We start from the raw sequence: 25,073 nt of genomic DNA, 5'->3' as shown, positions 1-25,073 counted from the left end.
GCGCACTGTTTGTCCGGAGGTCAAATAATTGGCACTTTTTGACAGATAAAGTTTGGTTTGAAATTTATGCAAACACTATTTGGTTTGCCACTCTTCAATCATCGACAGTGGCGAACAATGTCAAACATCGAACATGGAAAAAAACGACTGAAATATTTAACGTAACCTAACCATGTACCGACAGGTTCGAAGAACAGACCAAACAAATATTTTAGGTATCCAATATTTTTTAGGCAACTGAATATGCTTGTGCTTGTCGTGTTTTGTGACGAATATATTGATCGAATTTTATCTGTTAAAATGAGTCAAATAATTGGTTTTAGTCAAACAGTGTATGAGCACCCTTAGTAGCCAGAACTAGGAAGGATGGTATACAGTTCGTGAATTATTGTTTTTATGACCTTATACAAAGTTACCGAAACGGATTCTAGAACGTTGTATAACGAAATGGTTTCGTTGTTCAAGAGTTACAGGGCAATGACTATGGCTTCACTAGGCAACTAACTTGGCACTTTGCTTAAAATAGATTGTCCATCGCTTTTCATCATGAAGAGTATTTGCTATAGTTCTGCCTTATGCTCTTCGTATGCGTGTAAGCATATCCCAGATGAAATTGAGCAAACCACTAGCTGTCTTAGAAGCAGTCCCTTGCGAAAAACTGAGTGTGATGAGATTCAGGAAATTTTTGAATTAAAACCATTGAAATTGCTGCATCCATACGCGACTAGAAGGCTCTCACTGGAAGCAGTGATGCAAAGAGTGTTTGTCAGATATGATTCACTCCGAATCTGCCTTGGATTTGTGAAACATATTAATCATGTTGAGAACGCCTAAGTGGTAGACTAATATTTATTCGACATTTTTGTCATACATACTCAAAATGATTAACTCATTAAGCGAGAGTTCTACCGATTCTTCATTCGAGCATTTTACGATTTTTCCGCATGATTTATTTTTTTATTAATCCGTTTATTTTTACAGGCTCAGTTACATAAGTTTAAAGGAGCCATACTCCTGACTATATTTCTACTAGCATATATTAACATGTTTCCCTAATTCTATGGTTAATGAAATAGGAAACCGATTACTCGCGGTCGACTCGAGTTTAGAAGGGTGACACATTTTCATTAGGAAAAAGATGGGATGTAAGGAGATGAGTTAACACTCACACTCACATTCACATTCACATTCTCATTCACACTGACACTTCACACTCAATTCTTAAAACTATCCTTACATCTAAAATGTATTTACAATTTAACTTATTCTAATGTTAGTAGGATGGGAGCCGATATTTTTCCGCATGATATTGGATATTTTTTTCACAAAAGAGTTCATTTGACTTGAATGGCGTTAACGTTCCCTGTGGAACTTTTGCCGTCTCAACGTATGCATTAATTAGCGTCATTTATTAATACTTGGTTGAGATTTCTTAAGCCAAATAACACGCCTAGAATGTATCCCGAGGGGCAAGCTCTAGAATACGCGTGACCACAGTGCAAGTCGAAGAAAATTTCTTTGACGAAAAATCCCCCGGCCAGAACGGGAATCGAAACGGAACACCCGGCATGATAATGTGAGACGCTAACCAGTTCATGCAAATGCTAAAATAGCTGAATAAAGATGCGTTTGATCAACAAAATACATAATACGTCTACTTCAACTTCAATGACTCGGTTATGATAAATCTGACCATGCTGGACCATGCATCAGAAAAAAACATCAAGCCATTTTTAGGCTTAATGGAAATTTTTCTACTCTGGAGAAATGATTCAGCCAATTGGTGAGGAATTCAGAGAGCTGCGCAATGTTGATTTTTCAGACTAGTCTCCGGATGAGTGAACCAATGTTGTCATGTTTTGGGGTAAAGTTCTTGCCACAACTACCCGTAGTGGTGAAATGGCATTCTCGCAATTAAGAAAATTTATTCCAAATATTTACTAAACACCGAAGAAAGTGGTTTGGTGCACATGTCTGCAACCATCAAGCTTAAGTATAATGCGTCGATATATGATGAGAAAAAATAACGGTTAAATCATGTTTTACAGTGTTAATTGATTGATTGTGTTGAAATATAGAGACTTTAAAAGTATGCAGTTCTAGTTCTGAGAAGGGCTCTTGTGGACAAACTCAGTCCAAACTCCTTCTTCACCTGCCCTGAGAAAGACACTTCGTTGTCATTGCTCGTCAGCGAACTGTGTCCGCTTCCACACACATCGAACGACGTTCTCGTGAAAATATTCAATAAAATTCGCAATTCAATATAAAAAAAATCCAGACAAATCCAGACTTTCGATTTTCCAATATCCAGATTTCTGTTCAATGCACTTGGCAACCCTGGCTTAACCCTTTATAAGGCTGTGGAAACTTGGTAAGGAATCGATCCAAACAAATTATCTTTGATAAAAAATAAACTATTGAAACAGTTGAAAAAATTGGTGGTAATATAGTTGCCCCTTCCCGTTAACCACAAAACCACTTGGTTAAGCAAAATATTGAAATAATATTCCAAGTGCGACAAAAAAATTAATTCTGTGGGTGTCAATATAGTTGTTACGACCTTATAACAGGTTAACCAACCGCAGTCTCTAAATTAGTAAGAATTTTGTATGAATAAGAGAATTAGAATTATGAATTAGATAATTAGTAAGAATTTTGTATGAATAAGAGAATTAGAATTATGAATAAGATAATTAGTAAGAATTTTGTATGAATAAGACAAAAACGAGAAATAGGTTTTTGTTTGAAAATTTTGGCTATAGGGGGTCTAAGGTATCACTCAACTCTGGATAAGGGGTCTATTGCCCAAAATAGTTTGAGAATCCCTGCTCTATATGTACCTCATTGAGCTGGATTCTACTTTCAAACTCAGCTTTGACGTTTTGTTCAATGATACTTCATAAATAAAAAATGTATATTCGATATTGGTTTTTGAATAGTCCCATCCCTAATATCGACTCATCCGTAATCGTTCGACATGGCCCCTATGAGTTTTTTTTCCTTTTCTATATCTGTAGAGTTTAGAAGAGAGATCGGAAGTGGCGCTGACAAAAGTGCATTATTTTTTTAAGGAACAATAAAATTATTGACGAACTGAAATCAAAAGAATTTCGTTGCTTGTTTATTTGAAACTTGTAGTCTGTTTCCAAAATAACGAGAACTGTAAAGGGTACGGGGTCAATCAAATCCCAACAAAATTAGGCAGTTATTCAGGAAAAGGTACGCTAATTACTATCAATGTTACTCTGAATCCAGAATCACTGATTGATACTGATGTTTGAACTCAGTCGAATCACATAAACTCGTAAACAACAAACACACACACACACACCCCTGTGCCTCCGACGTCACACTGCTACGTGATACTGATAAGGAACAGCGCATCAACTTACACTTACCATACGGTTTACTCCCGGGAGGCTGCAACGCGTTGGACTGCGGTAACGATTGGTCACTCTGGCCACCCCGCGCGTTCGTGAGCGATGGAAACTCGGACAGGTCGAGCAGTGGGGGCGTTCCCGTCTCCGACGTGCCATTGTCGAACACGCTATGGAAATTGTTAATGCTATTCCCGCTCTGAGATCCATATCCTCGTGACTGCATGAACGAGACCATGTTGGACTGCAAAGACAAGAGAAAGAAAAACAAATGATAACGAGTGCTACAGCTGTAAGCTGGATTTCAACATAACATGGTTGATTCTGCCAAACCATTAAACTGCGCACTAAGTCAAATGCAGTTCTTCTTCGTTGTCGTTCCGAAAAGTAGACCACCGCTCAAATGTTTGAATAAAAATCGTATTTCTTGCTATGAGCCAGTCATCAATTTATGCGTATCTCTCCCTTACTAAGCCACCATATATTTACAGCGCGAATGTTTTTTTTTGTTGTTTGCCATTCCCGAAATTTAATAGTATACAAGATAACACCCAAGCGGTGTTTACGTTCGTTCGTTTGCACAGCAAAAGTTTGTACGTGTTGTTCTCTCGCCTACCCACACAGCCACACTCCCAATTCCTCGGTTCCTTCCGCCGTCGTCCGTTGCTTCTTATGGACCAAAACAGATTAATGATTCACCCACCAAAAACTGGTTTCGTCCTAGAGGTAAGCGCCAATTCAGGAGGAATGAGAGTAGAAGCTGTGCTCGATTCCGTGTGAACGAGCGCTCAATTCCCCATGTTTGATATTTTGTAATACGCAAATACCACAAGAATGTGCGCAATAATTCGTAATCGTATCGCATGCCCACAAACCTTATTATCTCACATGCAGTGGTGAAGTGGCGCCAAAGATAAACCTTTCCAAAAGCCTCTCACTCTTGGAATGAAGGGGCGAACAGAAGCATCAAGAAAATGACCGTGAGTCGAAATGTTGAACACTATCACATTGGGTGCTACCAGACGGACTCAAACTTGAGAGGCGCTCTACAACAACACGACCTACCAGGACCTTTAGTTTCTCGACAGCTGAATGATTAGCAGTGTCAGCGTTATTCACGCCAAGTAGCAGTTGGAATTTTGGTGTCAATCCTTATTCAAGCCGGGTGATTCTTCGTCAAAAAAAAAAATCGTTCCGAAATATGCACGAATATATCTTTGTGTTTGTTCCTTGAAAAATATAATATAGGTGCTTTTTTACTAACATATCAAGCACCTCATGAGGAATCATACAATTATTTGGAATTGGAAAAGCGATGTACCAGCCCGGAATCAACGGAATTTTATTGAAGAAGAAAGGAAGAGAAAGTTTGATTGCTACTAACGAGACAACCCCACGGACGAACACAACAAACTTCGGATATCAAACGGATTGAAATCGGAAAATTGTATAGAGAACCAAGAATTAATCAAAGCTTCAAGAATCAATTCACTTCTTCTTCACACACAGTTCACATCCAGAACCTACTATAAGGTGGCCGTGTAAAATCTTGAAGCTGGATATATGGCCTCTAAACTACGGAAGTATACTCCAAGATCGAGCAAACCAGAGAACAATGGTATAGAACGGTATGCCGGTAGAATATTTGGTGATACGCACGTTTGGAAGCAGCGTGTGAAACATGTTTACTAGACGTTAATTTGATATCCAGATCAAAATCCAAGGCCTTCAATATTTGTAGTTCTATACAGCACAGATTCACATCCTATCGTTGATATTTTCCAACAGAAGGAGATAACATAGCACTTCGAAGCATTGAAGCACTTCAAAGGTATGTTTAAAAATAATCATATGCCCTATCCAAGTGTTTATTCTGCGAAGATGATGCAGCATGGCAAATTGCAGTGGGCTGTACATGTGGCCAGAATGCCTGACGAAAGAGTCACCAAATCTAATCTCAACAGAGAAAGATGGAAGAGACGCCGACGCTGCACCCGGTAGTTATGCGCTGTGGATGAAGACGGCGAGCAGCTAGTGTTCGAAGTGATTGGGGAACAGCTACCTAAGAGCAACGATTATAAACAACTGTAATTCGTTCGGCGCAGGATCAGTAACGGTCCGATTTTTTTTTTATCCAAAATATATATTTTATTAAGGCTCATATGGCGTCAGCCTAACGGGGCCGGGAGTTCAATATTTTGACAATGTTTGCTTAGACTATGTTAGTAATATGTAACCGATTACTCGCGGTTGACTCGAGGTTAGTATTACAAGTGTTCTCCTAATTGGTATGTCGCAGTCTTCGATGCTCTGTACGTGTGCTCGACACGGGATACTTCCTATTGGGATGCAGCTGACCATTAATCAGCAACGCCCCCCTAGTCTGTACCCCATATCTAGCGTGGTGCGTCTTTCTCGACTCGAGGAATCCAGGATAGAATGGTCACTAGCCGGCGCAATCATCAGCTCGTGTAGAGTTGTCATGAGCGGTACAACCTTTGGCTCTTGTTGAATAATCAGTGGACTGCAGTAACGGTCCGTTGTCACAAAAGTAAAGTAGACGATCAAAATAATCGTTATCAAGCTTTTGATAACGCATAAAAAACAACAATGTGTGCGTGTGAAGCACGAATGTATAAGCACCATAAGACGGTATGAAAACCGACGCGGTATATCACAGCATTGAGCCTCCACCCAGGATTCAAAACTGCGAACAAAATCGCATTAATGTATGATAGGAATCGCGAATGGCTTCATTAACACTTTCTTCGCCCCGTCACCCAGATATGGGTGACACTTTCCTCGTTCAAACTGAATAGGATTTTTAAAAGGAATTTCACAGAATAGGCACCTAAATCATCATAACCATACAATTATAATGTTTTTACTACACTTTACATTAATTTATAGTACGGAGGGTTTGTACTGCAGCTTTTGTGAAACTCATATAATATGACTTTGAAATGTGTTATTGTTGTCAATTCGTCTTCAAACTAAAAAAAATTGCTAGATCACGTGAAAGTTGTCTACAAACTAAGTTTGATCTTCATTTAATAATTTATTCGCAAGTTGGGACTCGCATGAAACTCGAGAAAATCGCGTTGAGCGACGAATGTGGTAATACCCATATAAGAAGCAAACGGGCAATGTTTCCTCTGGCCACAGTGTTCGTAGAACAGCATTTGAATTTCAAGCAAGTGACCGCTGTGTGTGGTATCAACATTAAGATTGACTGTCGTCTGCTTGTTAGTTAGCTCGTTTTATACCTAATCAGTTACAACAACGGGGGAAGCATAAGTTGTAAAATTTCCTCTCTCCACAGTGTCCGTAGATCGAGCACTGCATTTAACGAATTTCGACTGGTCATTTACAGCACCATCTTAGATCGCAGTAAATCGCTGTGGGCGTAAATACATTGGTCATTAATACAACTTTGCGTACTTGAAATCACAAAAAAAAACTTCCTTTTAGGACCTAAGTTTGTTTTCTTATTATTTTTACAAAAATTTCTAACTCAAAAACTATAATACTCACAAATCTTTAGATGTAGGAAAATGTATAAATTCATTAAAAAAAATTTAAAAATTTAAAAAAATGCATTATAAAACTTAATTAGTTGCACAACTAATCCTCATTTTGATTAAAATTTTGTATTCGACAAAAATTTGAATAATATCAAAATATTGACTTTTGTCAAAAACGATGACTTTTTATCTTTCATAGTTTTTGAAATATGTGACATTTTTGCATGAAACTGAAACTAATGTTTTATTCGTAACAATTTTGTGTACATTCTTATGATTGATGTGTTCTTGGCATGTTCCTAAATAGAGAGAAAAAGTTGGCCGAACATATCAATCGCGAGTATTTATACACAAAAATGTTACGTGTAAAACATTAGTAGTAATTTTTTGAAGGCAACATGAAAAATTTGCTGTTCGGAAAACTCCTTTCCTGTAGAAGTGCTCTTATTCCGATGTGTAGACGACTTCTTACTTATTGTATCAACAATTCATATAATTCTTTTAGGATTAAAAAAAAATACGTTTTTGATAAAAATAAATTTTAATATTTAAAATATTTTTTTAGTGTAATTTTTTTCAAATTTTGTTTTGATATTTTTCGATGATAATTTAAATTATTTCCGACATTTCATTTTTTGACTAAAGTTTTGTTTGTCTTATAGTTTTTGAGTTGGAATTTTTTCTTAAAAATTTTGAAAAACAAACACTTTTCTATTGAGTGTGCAACTCAATTCGTTCCGTTCCTTTGCATGAAAACACAATTATTTGATAATAATAAAGAATTAATACATTATTCAAAATATTGGTCATCGCTAGCCATTACATTTTATATGCACCCGTGGCCGAGTGGTTAGCGTCCCACACTATCATGCCGGGTGTTCGGGTTCGATTCCCGTTCTGGTTGGGGGATTTTTCGTCAAAGAAAATTCTTCCGGCTTGCACTGTGGTCACGCGTATTCTAGAGCTTGCCACTTTAGAGTACATTCAAGGCGTGTTATTCGGCATAGAAATCTCAACCAAGTATTAATGAACGACGCTAGTTAATGAATACGTTGAGACGGCAAAAGTTCCACAGGGAACGGAACGTTAACGCCATTCAAGAAGAAGAAGCCATTACATTTTCCCATCTTTCTAGCAATTTTCGGATTCCATCGCGAAATAAGCGTTCAAGTTTCGAAGCCAAGAATTAATCTAGACAATTTTTGTTACCCTGTAATGTAAAGTGTATTCCACTCAAAGCGCTCTGCGTCGATCAACACAAATAGTAGTCGGAAGAGGTAAGATATGGGGTAAGAACCCGAATTTCCCATCCGCTATTTTCCAAATAGTTTTTAACTCGAACAGCAACATGAGGCCGAACGTTGTCATATTATCGACTCGTCTCTGGTCGTATAATCCGGTTTTTCGGCAATGGCTCGCCTTAAACGGATCAATTGGATCCTGTAGAATTAATCGATTGATCATGTTTTAGCAGCTCATAGTGGATCATACACTTCTGATCCCACCAAATACAGAGAATTACGTTGGCACCATGGATATTCGGTTTCGGCGTTGATTTTTCCGGTTGGTCAGGTTTTACAGACGATCTTTCGCGCTTCGGATTGTCGCAGTGAATCTATTTTTCGTTCCGGAAACGATTTGATGCAGAGAAGACTTCCGGCACAAAATGCCGCTTAAGCAACATTTCGTATATGCAAAATCGCCGTTCGAAATCTCTCTCTTTTAATTCGTATGGAACACAAGTTTCATGCTTTTGAATGTATCCTGCGGCTTTGAGTCGTTTAAAAATAGCTTGTCGAGACACGAATCACATGGTCGAGAAGTGTCTCTAATTGTTCGTCTTCATAATTTTTCGGTTGACCCGGACGCTTTTTGTTTTTAACACTCAAATAACCGCTTTTAATTCGTCCAAACAATTTCCTACAAAATCGGTCGATCGGCCACACTGCCGAGCGTCTGATGCTTGACCAGATGACCAGCTGGACCGCACCACGGCTTACCCCGTAATTCTCAGCGCTAAGATTCCTTACGCTGGAAGTCACGCACAATCGAATTTCGGACCTGTGTTCAGATTTGCTTTTCACCCATTTTCCGGAAGCTTCCTCAGCTTCAAGAACACGTCAAAGTTGACTAAACAGCTACGAAAATAATGTTTGTGTCAGATGTAAATCCACTGTCAAACCTGTCAAAACCGAGGAGTGCATCGATGAAGAAAACACGGTAAAACAAATTTATGCAAGTGGTTTTTTTTAAGTTATATTCTAAAAATACCCATTTAGGAACAAAAGTGATTTTAGTTTTTTACTAAACAAATAAAACAACGATACTGAAATGGCAAAACAGTTTACTATTACCTTTTGAGCAGTATTGACTGGAATATCAAAAAGTTTAAAAAACTTTTAATATTGAAATACTTTGATTTCAAATGGGGGTGGAAAGCAAATGGTGCGCCCATCAGTGTATTTGACATAATGTATATTTTCCTGTGGAACTGCTTCTGTATATTTTCCAAAGACCCATGATGATTGCCTGCAGGTATGGCTCTACTGAGAATAGATTAATCGAGAGCTTTACTCTTTTAAATAACTCGAAAATTGTTGAATAACGTTGAACAGTGCTTTAGAGGATAAGAGAAATGGTGATTTCACTTTGATAGTAGATTCGCAATAGTTCCCAAAGCTGTTTTGGTACAAACTGACCCTTTTCAGATCGCGAAACTGTTACGAAAACGGGTTTTGTAAAATCCTTGAGTGCATGAAAGCTACCATTGTTAGAGTAACGTAACATTTAATCCTACCTACCCTACCTTCGACCGATTTTCCATCAGCGTAGGCGTCATATGATATGCAAATTCATTCGACACCATGAGCTCGACATAACCTAATTTGGTCCAAGCGATTCATCACCAGATATTGTAGATCTATGGGGTAATTGAAAAGAAACCAACTCATCGCCTATATAACTGATGGCGCGTTTACACTGCAAGAAAAATCGTCACATTTTGAAAGTTGACGGTAAGTAGAGGAATAAAAGACGAAAAACATGGAAAATCGAATTGAACGAAAAAGAGTATTAGTATTCTCAATTTCCTCTGGAACTCAATGGAGAATCTGTGTAAACCTTTATATTGCCTAATATATTACCATCGAGTAAACCTAATCTTGGTAATGAAACAGTACCTATGAGCATTCTCACGTTTTACAATTCTAGTTCCACAGTGTTGCGCTACTAGTGCATTAAAAATGCTAAGCGACAATTGTGGAAAAAAAATGTCGGCAATCCACGGCTCCACACCCGCGCGGTCAAACAAAAGAAATCCGATCATCAATGGAGAGAGCCTATTTTCGCATGAATTCATTTTTGCGCTGCATTCATTCCTAGCTTCCCTCACTTTCCGCGATGCTCATGTTTGCGCATTCACCCACGATGAGCGCGCGCGTTGTTGCTCTGTTGCCACAGTGCCCGAGCATCGATGTTGTTTGCTGCCATGATAATCAGCATAATTAATCGTTTCGTTTTCGTACTCTCAGGCCGAATGTGTAACAAACGGCGCATTTACAACGGTCGCAACAATCATTTCAATTATCGCTGACCTTATAAAGACATAGGATTATTTTCGGTGTCGTTTCGCATCATACCCGGGTTTCCGATGCAACCAACATCGCATTCAGGATTGAAGCCCATCAATTTAGAAATGCAAAGTGCTGCGCCGCATTTCAATTCCATTGCACTAATGGACGATGGCGCGTACGTCTCCTCTGCTACTTTTTACAGGTCCCCAACATTTTGCTCAATGACTAACCGTGAATCCGCCACAGACGTCATGCAGTAGCATGTACCCATGTAGGTATATGCCGCCTGTAATGTGGCCTCACCACCACTGAAACGCGGAATCGCAATCGCAGGGAAAAGAGGTGTGCGTATCGACGACTTCTTCCCTCAATGGTTCCATTCGAAATCGCACATGTGCACAAGTTTTCCTGATATGAGTGCTGTTCTCGTCGTCATCATCTGACAGTCAAAAGCTGGTAATAACCGAAAAAATCAAGCTATCACTATACACAACACTTCAACGGCGTCGTCGAAACTGTGTGATTATCCCACACTGCATGGACGCTTTTTCCTGTTGTTGTTTGTAGTTTCTGCTGGAGGAGAAATTAGAATACATATAAAGCTGTTTTGAACGAGTGACAATCCATGTTCGTTGGATTATAATCGATTAATGTTATTAGCGGACGTCGCTGCACGATGTCTCAAGAATACGAAACACCTCATTAAGACCAAAACAAATCGTTCCAAGATTTCTGTAATATAAAAGAAGATTTTAAAGATTGTGTGATTGTGTAATTTCCTCCCGTGCATAAACATGAATATTTCAACCGAGCATTAAAGACTTCTACAAGGTAAATTGAGATTCATGGCTTTCCGCCGATAAATTATTCCAAAGTGATTCGTTGCCATTATGGTTTAGAGAAGCGAAAGCAAACGAGCCGATCATTAAGCCAAAATGAGTAAAACCGATTTTTTTCCATTCTATTTACGAATCATTTTAATGCGGTTAATGCGTAACACCAGTTGTCCTTGCGGCGGTGGTAGAGCAAGTCATGGTCAAATTTAGCAAACGAAGAAAATCCTTGAATGGGTGCAATTTTTGAAGAATTAATTTTTCGATATTCCAAAGATTTGCTATTGTCAGGGACACGGAATTGCTCAAATCGGTATTTCACGATATGTATATCCAAAAGTGTAAAATGCAGTAAAATCATAGACAATTTAAACCTCTTACTATTACTATCAATTTTAAACCAAATCTACTATTCATTCATCTAACCATATTACATGACATAAGACATTTGTCTTTTGAAGTATGACTAACGGGTAGAAACCATATGCACAACAACTGGAAATTTTTACTGCACATGATCTGTTTCAACTCAATTTGATCATTTTTTGATTAAAATGATATAAGCAGCCTTTTTTAAGCGTTGCTTCCAAATTTACACGTTTTATATTGAGAGGCACACTATTCTGAAGGATCTACCGTTAAAAATCCGCTCACACCCAAATTGCCATAACTTTTGATCCGTTGGGTAAAATTAATTGAAATTTTGCGTAGACATAGTTTAATGTGTATTGTTTACACTCTGTGAGTTGATTTCAACAGGTGCGCATTTTTTTCCAAAATGGCGACGAAAGAAGAGTGCGTGTGCGAAAAAATTTTGCACGAGTACTTCGAGAATAGGGATCTGTCACATCATGCCATCGGAAAAAGTTGAGAATCGCGAATTCCACGGTGTCTGGTATCATAAAATGGTTCAAAGAACGTCTGACTCTTGATCGGAAGCGAAGATCCGGAAAAAAGCCGTCAGGTCAACGAGAACGATCACAAACGCGTGTCTTCAAACGGAAACCGAACGCCTCAGTTGGAGATGTGGCTAGAGAGTTGCATGTGAGCAAGACTTTCATGCAGAATACCAAAACTCGAACTGGACTACGTACGTCCCTAAACCGTGACGAGAAACAGACTACGATCGCAAGAAGGCGTGCCCGGAAGTTGTACGACCAGAAGTTAACGAAACCACACTGCTGCGTGATGGATGACGAGACATATGTGGAGGCGGACTTCAACCAGATTCCAGGAAACCTGTATGTGACTGCCAGGGATAAGTTTGGTGCTCCCGAAAACCTCCGGACACAGAAAATGTCAAAGTTCACCAAGAAGTTCTTAATTTGACAAACGATTTGTACTTGCGGAAAACGAAGTACACCTTTCGTTACCGCAATCACAATGAATGTACAGGTGTATTTGGATGAGTGTCTCCAAAGTAATTTGGAAGAGTGTCACACCGTTTCACGACGGTCCAATGATTTCCTGGCCGGAATGGCAATTCACTCTTCAAGGCAAACCAAATCGTTCCTTTCATCATCAAATATTGATGTGATGGAATGACCGACTATAAGCCCTGATTTGAACTCTGTGGAAATTATGTGGGCATCTTATCATAGCATATTTATACAGACGGACGGCAATTACCAGCTGAAGAGACCACTTCAAGAGGAGTGGTCGAAAATTAACTATACTGTCCTTCAATCTCTTGTTGATTTAATGCCAAGACGACTAGCACATTTAATCAAGACAAAAGGTGGTCGTACTGATTATTAACATCCATAACATGGTCAAGTTTTTGAGGCAAAATAAGTCACACTGAAGTGTATGCTATAGTTATTTCCTATGAAACGTTTTATGATCATCCTGCACAAGAGTAATAAATGAATGACATTCAACAAATTAAATGCAGACTTTTGTAGTTTGAATATTAAAAAGCACGCTTGTTCTTTACAACAAAAGCGTTTAATCAGTATTCATTAACAAAACTTTCATTGTACGCTATAGTTATTTTGCACACTGTATATTTGAAGATATAACTTTTATGCCAATACACCCAGGTTTTTTTACGCGGGGGATACATACCTCGTAAAAAAACCGCGTTAATTGGAAAAGCCGCGTAAAAAAACCTCTTAAAAAAACCGCGTAAAAAAACCTGGATGTACAGTAATTATAATTTTTTTAAATTTTATTTTCCGATCCGGCATGCAAAAAAGGATTATCTAAATTGTTAAGTTGTAAAATTCGAAAAATAACCAAAATGGCGACCATTTCTATAAAAAATAGCTGTTTTTGTAAAAAAAACCATTTTTGAAAAATCATTAAATAATAAAAATTGAGATATCAAAAAATGGTTACGGAACAATTTGCATAATTCATTTTTACGTGCGGAAAAAAATCAGCCAAATGGGTTCACTAGATTCTGAGATAAACGTACCACTAGCCGAGAAAACATGGTTTCGAAAAAACGCCGTTAAGTATTCGTACAACAACGTTACTTCTCTTGTCGAATCGTTTTCCAACCTATTTGTCGGTGTTAAGTCAGAGGGAACCAAGTGGCAAAATTTAAAAAAAAACGAGTTATTGCATTAGGTGAAGTATTCGTTTTTTCTCGAAATCATAAAAATGTCACATAGTCCGGTCTGACTTAACCCTTTCGCTACGAGCGTCGTCTATAGACGACATCCGCGCGATGAGCTGTGTGTACGAGCAACGTCTTTAGACGACACGAAAGTGATACTGCACATCGATCACACCAGCGCGATGTGCATACTTTTCGGCGCAGTGCTCCGTACAGCGGTAGCACTCCGGCGGAGCACACTGCCGTATTGAAAGGGTTAATACCGATCAAATTATGATCGGAATCAACGACAAAAGGGTCAAGAGAGAATACGGCTTCCATCATAGTATACATCAATGGCAATCGCTTCATGAGCTTCAAAAGGGGTGCTTTTTTCAATTAAATTGTTGAGAGTTTTTGAATCCATCCATCCTTGGATGCACTGTATAAAATATTACACCTAATTACACCTAAATTCAAGAGGTTTTCTTTCCGATTCAGCTCGCGCAAAATGTCCAATTCACGTTTGTGCCGTACATCGACACTTGAAGAATCTTCTCCAAAGAGATGCTTTTCAGGCTTTCTTTAGAAGCTGCAAGTAAATCCAATGATCGAGATCGTTCAAAGAACATTGACGTAACATAGCAAGGTATCACCTCCTTCTCTTATTCGCCACTAAAAATCTGACGTCCGCATTCATCTGCTGGAAGTTCAATTGCGTTCTGAAATTCGTTGAAACTTTAATCATAATTCACTCATCTACTGATTTAATTCAAGAGATTACATTAGATTGATAGAAAGTCACCAGATTCAGTCGTCACATTGATTTTTTTATCTTTAACTTGCGATTTTTATGTTTTTCAAAAAATTAATTACCTGCTTAAGTATTTGTAAGTAATTTGTATTAATAATTATCCTTGACATTTACTGAATTTGATGTCAGTAGATCTCGACGTTTCATGCAATTTAAAGACGTTTGGCATCAAACTTTTTTTTTCGAAAACCTCAATTTCCTTGGGTGATTTTTCGGGTTTCAAAAAACTCAAACTTTGACGGCTGTGCGACACTAGTAAATGAAGTCCAATTGATGTGATATTTTTTTTCTAGCGTAGTTTTTCGTGGGAATTAAAGTGTTGATAATAAACAAAATCTAATGTTTATCGATGGATAGGAATCTTACGCCTAAAAATGGCTACAGTGTAATATACAACAATAGTTATCCTAAGATAAAAATGTATACGAATAAATTCGGCTCTGTTACAGCTGAGTTGCTAAATGAGCCTAATAAACAGATGGGATAAAAAAAACACTTTTAATCAAGTTCCCTTTGAAAATTCGAGATGGCCATTTCCATTGGCACTCTATTGGACAGGTGTTTGATTTGTATAGTTACATATTGAATTTCAGATTTCTGTTAATGATAACACCTTCTACATGTTATTCTATAATATTTAAACCACCCTATGACAATGAATACTGATCAATAGTGGGGAAGGGAAACAAAAACCGAAAATCATACATGATTAAGCGTGTGGACGTAATTTCACCGGTTTCGATATTAAGTACTTTGAGTGGATTAATATCTAAATTCAATTGACTGATAGTTATACTTCGGTTTGTGAGTCAACAGAGAAGTAATATTAGGTATGTACGGAAAAGTAAATTCATTTGTGAGTGGAACATTTAAATTATTGAAATAATTGTACTGGTGGATTGGAACGGACAGTTGCCAGTGGAAGTGGGATGGACTGTGAAAACTCTGTTTAATCTATTCCTGAGGAATGTCTTACGTCTATAAACGGAAATCAAATCGCCAAAGACGGACTGTTAAAGAGCTGACTGGAACCAAAAGCAAAATAGTTCAGGTGTTGTCCGTTTATACTGCTGAAAAGCACAATATCACTTCTAGGTGGATTAATTCGATTCTTCATCATTTAAAGGAGTTTTCAAAGATATAATTGAAGTTCATCATAACATGTCCGTTATTGCCCCCACCTCCCCTACCACTTTCCACAAAAATCTGAGAACCACTGTATCGGTTTGACATGGGATAGCTGGTTATATAAAATTGATCATATCTTGAAAAAGGTTAGTTCTGAGATAAAACATTATATATAGTTTTATATGAAGAATCGCATGTAGATTCCATTTTTTTTATATAATTTTCACAATGTATTGAAATTCCATGATTTTTTTATGAAAATTCATATCGCATTGCAGCGAAAAGGATATTTTTTGTTGGTGCCAATATAGTTGCCAGTACCCGTAAATAGGGTTAATGCATCCACCATATAATCCAGACCTGGCGATTACCACATTTTTTTCACATTACAAAACTTCCTGAGTGATGAAAAAATTAGATCAAGAAAAGATTGTGATAATCAATTACTAGAGCTTTTCGCCAAAAAGGGCTAAGTGCTTATTTGACCCAAATCGGACAAAACAAAACATCTCAAATAATATTTTGAAATTCACGCAAAAACAATGAATTTCTTTTTCCCCTACCTAATAATGATATTGAGAAATTTTTATCGAAATCGGTCGAATGGTCACAGTGATCACTATGAAAATTCATATCTCCAATTTGAAGTATCCGACATCTAGAGTGCGTGCGGTTTGGCATATGGATCGTACCGTGCCAACAGCCACACATCTGTGCAGTGCACTTTTTATTTTTTATAAAAAATATGCACCGCATCGGCTTTCAAACATTCAGGCGAAGAGTGCTTGTGAATGATTGAATCACACGTACGCATTGCTGCTGTTATGCATTTTCCAAAGATAATGGTGATTATGGTGAAACAAATATATAAAGGGTGTGTCACATCAAATTGCATCACGGAAAAAACGCTGTAGAAATTTAATTTTTAGGAATTATATCTTCAGCTTTCGCTTATAATCAGATAAGAGTTTTTTTTTATCTGTATTATAGTGATTTTCAACTCATTAGGCTGGTTCGTCACTTTTACTTCCATTTTTGGAAGAATGTCGGGAGTGAGAATTGAACTCGTGACCTTTAGCGTGAGAGGCATGGATGTTACCACTACGCCAGATCGCCTCCACATCAGATAAGAGTGTATAGATCACGTTGGCCATGCTTCACTGTCAATTTTTCGTAAATTTGGAAAAATGTCGTTAAACGAAAAAGAGCGTCGTGAATTAATCCAGCGCACTCATTTCGAGAATCCGGAGTTGCCACATCAGGACATCGGTAAGATGCTGGGAATCGTCCAATCCACGGTCAGCAGAGTACTAAAACGATACTTCGAGAACCTAACCATCGACCGGAAGGTGAAGAACGGCAAAAATGGATGCTCCGTCAGTGAAAAAGATCACAAGCGCGTAGTTAAGCAGTTTAGACGTGATCCGAGAAGTTCGGTCCGGGATGTCGCCAATAAGCTGAATTTGTCAAGTTCATTCGTCCAGCGGTCCAAGCAGCGGGAGGGCCTGCGTACATACAAGGTTCAGAAGGCTCCTAACCGCGACGAAAGGCAAAACATGGTGGGGAAGACGCGAGCCCGGAAGCTGTACACCGAAATGCTGACGAAGCCGCATTGCCTGGTAATGGACGACGAAACCTACATCAAAGCGGACTTTCGTCAGCTGCCGGGCCTGTTCTTCTTCTCCGTAGAGGACAAATTCAGCGTTCCGGAGGAGATTAGCAAGCAGAAACTATCCAAGTTTGCCAAAAAGTACATGGTGTGGCAAGCGATCTGCTCTTGCGGAAAGCGGAGCGCCCCCTTCGTGATGACCGGCACGGTAAACGGGCAGGTTTACGTTAAGGAGTGCCTACAGAAGCGCTTACTACCACTATTGAAGCAGCACGAGGGCCCGACCATCTTCTGGCCGGATCTCGCTTCGTGCCACTATTCAAAGGACGTGTTGGAGTGGTACGAAGCCAACGGGGTCACCTTCATGCCAAAGGAAATGAACCCGCCCAACGTGCCGGAGCTTTTCCCAATAGAGAAATATTGGGCGATTATGAAGTAGACCCTCCGGAAGAACCCAAAAGTTGTCAAATCGGAGGCGGACTTCAAGAGAAAATGGATTTCTGTTAAAAAAAACTACAACCTGACGTTGTACAGAACCTTATGGACGGGGTAAAGAGGAAGGTGCGAGCATACGGGCTTGGGCTCGAAGTATGAATAAAAAGAAAATGCCAAAAGTTGTTTAATAGTTTTTATTTTACTGTCTAAAATTTTCAAAAGGATCGGTCTACTGGGCGAATTTCTACAGCGTTTTTTCCGTGATGCAATTTGATGTGACACACCCTTTAGTCATCCGTGGTTGCAACGTGTCCACTGCGAAAAAAAACCACCGTGGAGAGGTGATTTTGATCTTCCAAAAGAAGAAGAACTTTCGCGATACAGATTCAGCGCAGCGCATAATTTCAAGACTACCAAAAATATTTCTACTAAAAATTTAATTTATAAATGTCGATGTATTCTAGAATAATATTCAAAGAGATAAAAAATTATAATTACATAGTCCTACGTCAACGATGTGGCCGTGTCCTAGACACTACCCCTATAATTTTTCAATGAAGTTCTAGAAATTTTGGAAATATTCCAAAACCTATGCTCGTGGTGTATTTGAAACAATTCACAAGTTTCTGAAATTTCATTGAAGAAAGTTTGGAGTTGAAGAAAAATTTAAGTAGAGCCCCGATTGTCCGTCGGATTAGATGGCAAGTTTATCGCGGAAAACACATTGGAAGACTAAAAATGAAGTGCAAACACAAAGCAAAAATATTTTCTTATTATTGGTGCTTGCATAGAAAATTGTTTTTTTTTTGACATTCACCATTTTAAGTTATCCGCGGATCGAAAAATAGGGCCGAAAACGAAATGAACGGCACGCCATTGAACTTCGTTTTACGAATTAAATATAATAATGTGGTTTCAGGCAGAATGAACACCTTTCAAATATAAATTATAAATGAAAATTAACTTTCCCGTGTTCAATATGAATGGAAAACTTTGTTTTTTTTAATGTCAAGCCTAGAGAACGTTGAACTGCAACATCTATCGCCAGAAACAAGAAATATCTCCGAAAAACATAATTGTGTCCGAACTCTACAAAAAAAAATCTAAATTTTGACTGAAAGAAGGTTTATATTAGGATGGGGAAAACGATATTTATTATTTTCTCGGTAGATGACTGTACTGCGTAATCTCGCAAAGTGACGCAAGCGCCAACATTGACATTTTACGTTATTGGTTATAGATCGATAAAGAATACCAAATCCTTCCAAACAACTGTGAAAATTTACAAAAATGTGAAAAAATTACCCCGTGAAAGCTTGAAAACGGAGTGGCGCAAGCGCCATTTTCTCTATGTTGTGACGTAATTTGATAGTGATGCGATGTGATTTTTTTATCTGTTCTGATAGAGTACGATGAACGAGCAGGGACAGCAATATTCACATAACAACTTCTTCCGTAATGAACGTTTAGCATAATAAAAGTCACATGCCTTCTTTCTTGTAAAAAAAAAACACTTTTCCGAGAAGCTTTTCATGCCAAGTATTTTAATCAAAAACAGTCCATCCTCATGTAATGTTACTTTTATAATAGCAATTTTGTTTCAGAATTAGAAATCATGTACTAAGAAGCTCACAAAAACATGTACTTAAAGTATCACAAAATCAAACTCATCTTAAAGTACAGTTATCCTAGATTGAAGTGTATTGCTGTTCTCACATATAGATCATAAAGATTGGAACTAAATAGTTCAAACTCGTCAATTTAATTCAATTTAATTACAAGGATTCCCTAATATGTAGTGTCTTTTTTCTTCAGGCATCAAGGGACAAAGCTTCTTGACGATGTTTACTTTCCTCGCCTGTTCAATTTCTCTTTCGGATAAATTGAAGCTGTGTTGATTGAAGGATAAATGACGAATTTGGTGAATAGCTGCACTCTTCTAAATGCTCCAAATGAAACGAAACACATCTTGTAACAAAACTCAAAACATCCTCGCGTAAACTGAATCTGTTTTACTCGGTGCTGTCCATAATTATTACAATCGGGTTCTCAACTATGTTAACCTGCTCGACTCATGCTACAAAGTTGGGTAAGTATGTGAATTCTTCTCCCTGATGCTTCGCTGAACGGCAGGAGAAAATTGGAGAAAATAATTGGAAACAGATTCTCACATACTTTGATGGATGAACGCCAATCGGTTGTGGAAACAGCGATTGAAATTTGCTGTTTCCAAAACAAATTGGTGTTGGTGGCATAGCTTAAATAAAACTGCATTTTTTTCAAAAATCAAGCCGATGGCAATGTTTTTCCATCAACAATACACATTTTGTACAGATCAGATTTTCGTAATGTACGCGTATGCTGATTATACATGCAATTTTACAAAAAGTCTCGTACTGAAAATTCTTACCTTTGGCACTTGCGTCACTTTGCGTGATTACGGCAGTGTAGTGATCGATATCTCGTATAGTATCCAGAGGCGTCTCGTCCGCCTGTTCAAACTGTTCATAGGACAGGTAGACAATCTCAGAATAAAATGTATATTATTTCACATTTGTAACATGTATGAGGAATTATCGAAGGTATTTTTTTGTGATTGCCATGTTATCCCGAATATCCTTATTATATTTTCTATTCCGGTGGAACTTAAACCCACCGTGAAGAATATACACCCAGGTTTTTTTTACGCGAGGGATACGTACCTCGTAAAAAAAACGCGTAAAAAACCGCGTTAATTGGAAAATCCGCGTTAATTCGAAAATCCGCGAAAAAAAAAACCGCGTTAATTGGAAAATCCGTGTGAAAAAAAACCATGTCACCTAATGATAGATATCAAATGGGACTATCCTTACGTAGAACGAAAGTGAAAAATTGAGTGTTACTCGTTTCCGAAAACCCGTAGTTTTTTTCTGCGATTTCGTAGGATACTGATAGCTATAGTCCGGTTTTCCTCACGAATGAGGACATCTGCTGTTGCTAGAAGATTCCCTTGTGATTTGTGCACTCTACTGCCGATGCACGTGCAGTACTGCTGTTGGACCGTCCAGAGCTAAGTAGACAGGAAAATCCATTCACGAATCGCTGCCTGTAAAAACCCCGCCCCGTTGTACAGCCCGGTGAGCTACCCTAACACCAAAAACCAAGTAAGAATCTTGATAAGGTGCGGCACTAATTTCCTTCATAAGCTCTAAGCACCGTTACAAGCACTAATTACCGTAATATGCTCTGAGAGAACATAAGCGAAAAATGTTAGCCGAGGGGGAGATGTGATATTGCACCGGTCTTTTTTTACGCGGACACCGCGTTAATTGGAAAATCCGCGTAAAAAAACCGCGTTAATTGGAAAATCCGCGTAAAAAAAACCGCGTTAATTGGAAAATCCGCGTAAAAAAAACCTGGTAAAACAAACCGCGTAAAAAAAACCTGGGTGTAATCTGATAATTACATTTGAATACACCCCATTCCGCGCGCAAAACAGCTTTAACGCTACGAAATAAGCAGTAATGACTATCAGGTTCAAACCATTCATCTGAACCCGCCATCATCCAAACACAGGGCAAACACAGTCAACTACGTATGAAACGATCACTATTACTTATGCGCCGCCTTGCGTAAAAATGACGTTCTCGGTTCAATATTTCAGCTGAACAAAACCGTTGCAAACGACGGAAAATACACACCACCGTTCTTCAGTGTTTGTTCGTAGTTGTCATCGTTTCCCTTTCTTTTTAACTTCCTATTTCTGACGTCATTAAAATTTGAGAGAGGGCACGAGACCGCGAGAGTACACAGCATCAAACACCCCGAGCGAGCATGATACAAATAAAAGAACGAACCAATTCATTCATGATTTCTGTTCTTCTTCTTCTTCTTCAATGGCACTAACGTTCCTAGAGGAACTTCGCCGTCTCAACGTAGTATTACTTGCGTCATTTTTATTAGTACTTAGTTGAGATTTCTATGCCAAATAACACGCCTTGAATGCATTCTGAGTGGCAAGCTCTAGAGAATACGCGTGATCACAGTGCAAGTCGGAGGAAATTTCTTTGACGAAAAATTCCCCCGACCAGAACGGGAATCGAACCCGAACACCCGGCATGTTAGTTATGACGCTAACCACTCGGCCACGGGAGCACATGATCATGATTTCTGTGGATGTGGTGATATTCTTCGATGATGTGTGGTATTAATTCGAGCGTTTTTATCGATTTTGTTCATTCGACAACTTGAACCCGGTACATGTAGTACACGTATGTCTGCTTACGATGTAGAGACGAATGAACTCCCAGAGTTTAAAGTCTCTTTAATCCATCATCATCATCATCATTGCTTACATTTCAAAACCTCCGCTGCATTGGCCGGGCATGTGGATGAAATAGCTGCGTACTTTGGTCTTAATGCTGACAAAATTGTGGCCCAGAGCTATGATGGCGCTACTGTAATGTCCGGAGATAAATCTGGTGTGCAAACATTGGTTATTCACTGGATATATTCACTGTCGTATTGAGATTGGTTTTGCTTCACAACAAGAAAACATCATGGTTTTTCAATACGATCTCATCTCTTGCGGCATTTTTCTCGCAGTCGTCGAAACGCAGCGAGCCATTGAAGCAATTCATGGAGACCAAAATACCAAATGTTTGCAAAAATAGATGATTTGAATTATGCACCTATCAATGAATGTGTGAGTGAGATTTACATTGACGACAGTGTCTTGAATGCTGAATCTTCTGCTACATCCAGAGGTCCTCACGCATTCATACTTGAATTCAACACTGTATTCTTGCTAAAACTTTTTGCGAATAAATATTGCACATATGGATGTTCTTTATCAAATTTTGCAAAAAAGGAATTAGACGTAGTAGAATTTGTGCGTATCGTCAAGGCTTGCCTTGCTTCTATAGAGGAGCTCTAAGCAGATCATCATTCCGATAGTACGCTCAAAGATGCAATTGATGTTTCTGGCGAAACTATGATTGACAGTAACGTCATCAATTGATTATAGACCAAATTATTGACGAAATGACGAAACGGTTTAATGAACTAGATGAATACAAATTCGTCGGAACTAGATGAATACAAATTCGTCGCCGCTCTAGATGAATACGAATTCGTTGGAACTAGATGAATACAAATTCGTCGACCGCACAAAAAAAATCGTGCTCGCTAATCAATTTGAAAAAAAAATTTGATCGAAAAATTTCAAGTTTATGCTCGTTGTGAAGGAAAAAGATTGTTGAAATCGATTACTAGAGCTTTGCGCCATTAAGAACTCAGACCTCTATGAGAGAGGCATTATGAAGCTAGCTTTAAAATGGCAACATATTATTCAACAAAACGGTGCATATTTGACCCAAATCGGACAATCCGAAACATTTCAAATAAAGCATTTCTTTTTCTCCAACCTAATACTAATATTGAGAGATTTTTATCGAAATCGGTCGAGTGACCACGGTGATAACTTCGGAACAAGAGTATGTAAAATTTATCGGTACATATGTACTTCGAAAATCCAGACGTCTCTCATCGATGAATCCATAAATAGCTCGGAATCGTATATTCGACGATAATAGTGCTCGGTGGCCGAAACTCGCGCAAGGAAGCTGAACGGGAAGTGGTTTACAAAAATGTTCTGCATTGTAATAGACGATAGGATCTGCATCAAGGCCGACAGCAGACAAATGCAGGGTCAGGAATACTATGTCATCATTCCTAAATTGACCTTCCCTAAAATGTACCTGAGTCGAAATTGTCGAAATTTGCCGCAAATTTTCTCAACGATCGGCGGATGTGTCGGTCCTCCTCGTCGCAACTGACAAATTGGCTCCGAATATGACTTCTGCTCTTCTTGAGATCTCATGTTTTTGTACCAAAAAGATCAACCCTCCATACACTATGGAATTTTGCTCTATCGAGAAATTTTGGACCACCGTAAAACCCCAAGTTTAAAATGAACTTAAACATATGGGCGCGTTTGTGTTAGAAGAGAAGGTTAAAAAAAGTAACAATGTCAAATCATCAGCTTATAACAATAATTCATTTCCAGAAAGCTCAAAGAGAAACGAATATATTTTGTTCGTTCAATACAATTTTAATTTGAAACATATTCTTTGAGTTAAATTTCGAGATTCAATCTTAAACCGAGCTGGTTTATTTCGAGGCTAAACTATGCATCGTTCAAACGTTAGGGAAGAATGACCTGTTCCTTGGTTGATTCTTTGCACAAAAATCGTTTTCTCATGATTATATTTGCGATTGAAAAAAACCAACATTGAACATCAGAAACAATTCACCCAGCAGAGCAGACTTACCATTGTCGTTCCACTGAGTGCCGGCATTGCCCTTCGATCCGCGAAACCTCGTTGTCCAGCGAAGAGATTATTCCGCGCGTTCGTCCCACTTGGAGCCGACGAGTTCGAGGAGGAAAGCTGCTGGGACTGCTGTTGAGAACCGTTAGTGCTAGCACTGGAGGTCGCTGGATTCGTACTGCTTCCGCCGACCACACCACTTCCACCACTGCCGGTTGCTCCACTCGACACTCCGCCGCTTCCACCATTCCGCGCTCCAGCGGTACTCGGGGACAGTTGAGGGGGTTGGTTCTGGCCGCCCTGACCCACCGTTTGCTGCCCCTGCTGTCCCTGCTGCTGTTGCTGCTGCTGCTGCTGCTGTTGCGAGTGAGGTGGTTGACTTGCTCCGAAGCTTCCCGCTCCCGTTGCTGCAGTTGGGAACATACCAGACGTTGGTGTGACATGGCCCGATAATGAACTATTACCGAAGCCACCCGCAGTACCTCCTCTCCCACTCAACGATGCACTACTTGGTATACTTCTCGGAGGCTGCTGGAAATTCAAGTTTGCCATAACCTGTAGAGGTCCGAAGGGTTTTTAATCGTCATCATCATCGTTGTAATCATCACACCCATCATCATCATTGTCGTTATTGTTGATGGTGTTCGTGTAGTAGTAGTAGTTGTTGTTGATGATGTCGCCGTCATAGCGTGAGTCGAAGTAGAACGCGAGTATGAAAAGAGAGAAGGAAAGAAAGAAAAACTTGAATTAATGCACTTCTTCTTGAGATCTTTTCGCTAGTTTCATCGCATCGACTACAAGCCGCACAAACACACGGTGGGTACCCATCATCTTCCCCTATCACTAACCTCATACCGGCCCATCATTATGTAGCCCGCGAGTTCCCAAGGGAACGCTGGCTTGCAGAATAAAACGAAAAAAAATGGAGCCA

The 25,073-nt window shown here is 38.9% G+C and overlaps 1 protein-coding gene across 6 annotated transcripts in view; it reads right to left on the bottom strand.

Moving 5' to 3' along the window:
* Window positions 1-25,073, bottom strand: part of LOC129777831 (regulator of gene activity) — a 59,913-nt gene that overhangs the window by 14,500 nt on the left and 20,340 nt on the right. For 4 of the 6 annotated variants that reach the window (XM_055784351.1, XM_055784349.1, XM_055784353.1 and 1 more), the window contains exons 3-4: window positions 24,146-24,697; window positions 3,393-3,621 (exon numbers count right to left, since the gene is read on the bottom strand). In XM_055784351.1, the coding sequence (XP_055640326.1) occupies window positions 3,393-3,621; window positions 24,146-24,694 (778 nt within the window). In that variant the 5' untranslated portion in view covers window positions 24,695-24,697. The remainder of the gene's footprint in view (window positions 1-3,392; window positions 3,622-24,145; window positions 24,698-25,073) is intronic. The other 2 variants (XM_055784352.1, XM_055784354.1) reach the window with 1 other exon arrangement.

Source organism: Toxorhynchites rutilus, chromosome 3 (genome assembly GCF_029784135.1).
Source record: "Toxorhynchites rutilus septentrionalis strain SRP chromosome 3, ASM2978413v1, whole genome shotgun sequence".
Lineage (NCBI taxonomy): Eukaryota > Metazoa > Arthropoda > Insecta > Diptera > Culicidae > Toxorhynchites > Toxorhynchites rutilus.
This window is presented reverse-complemented; position numbering and strand designations above follow the sequence as displayed.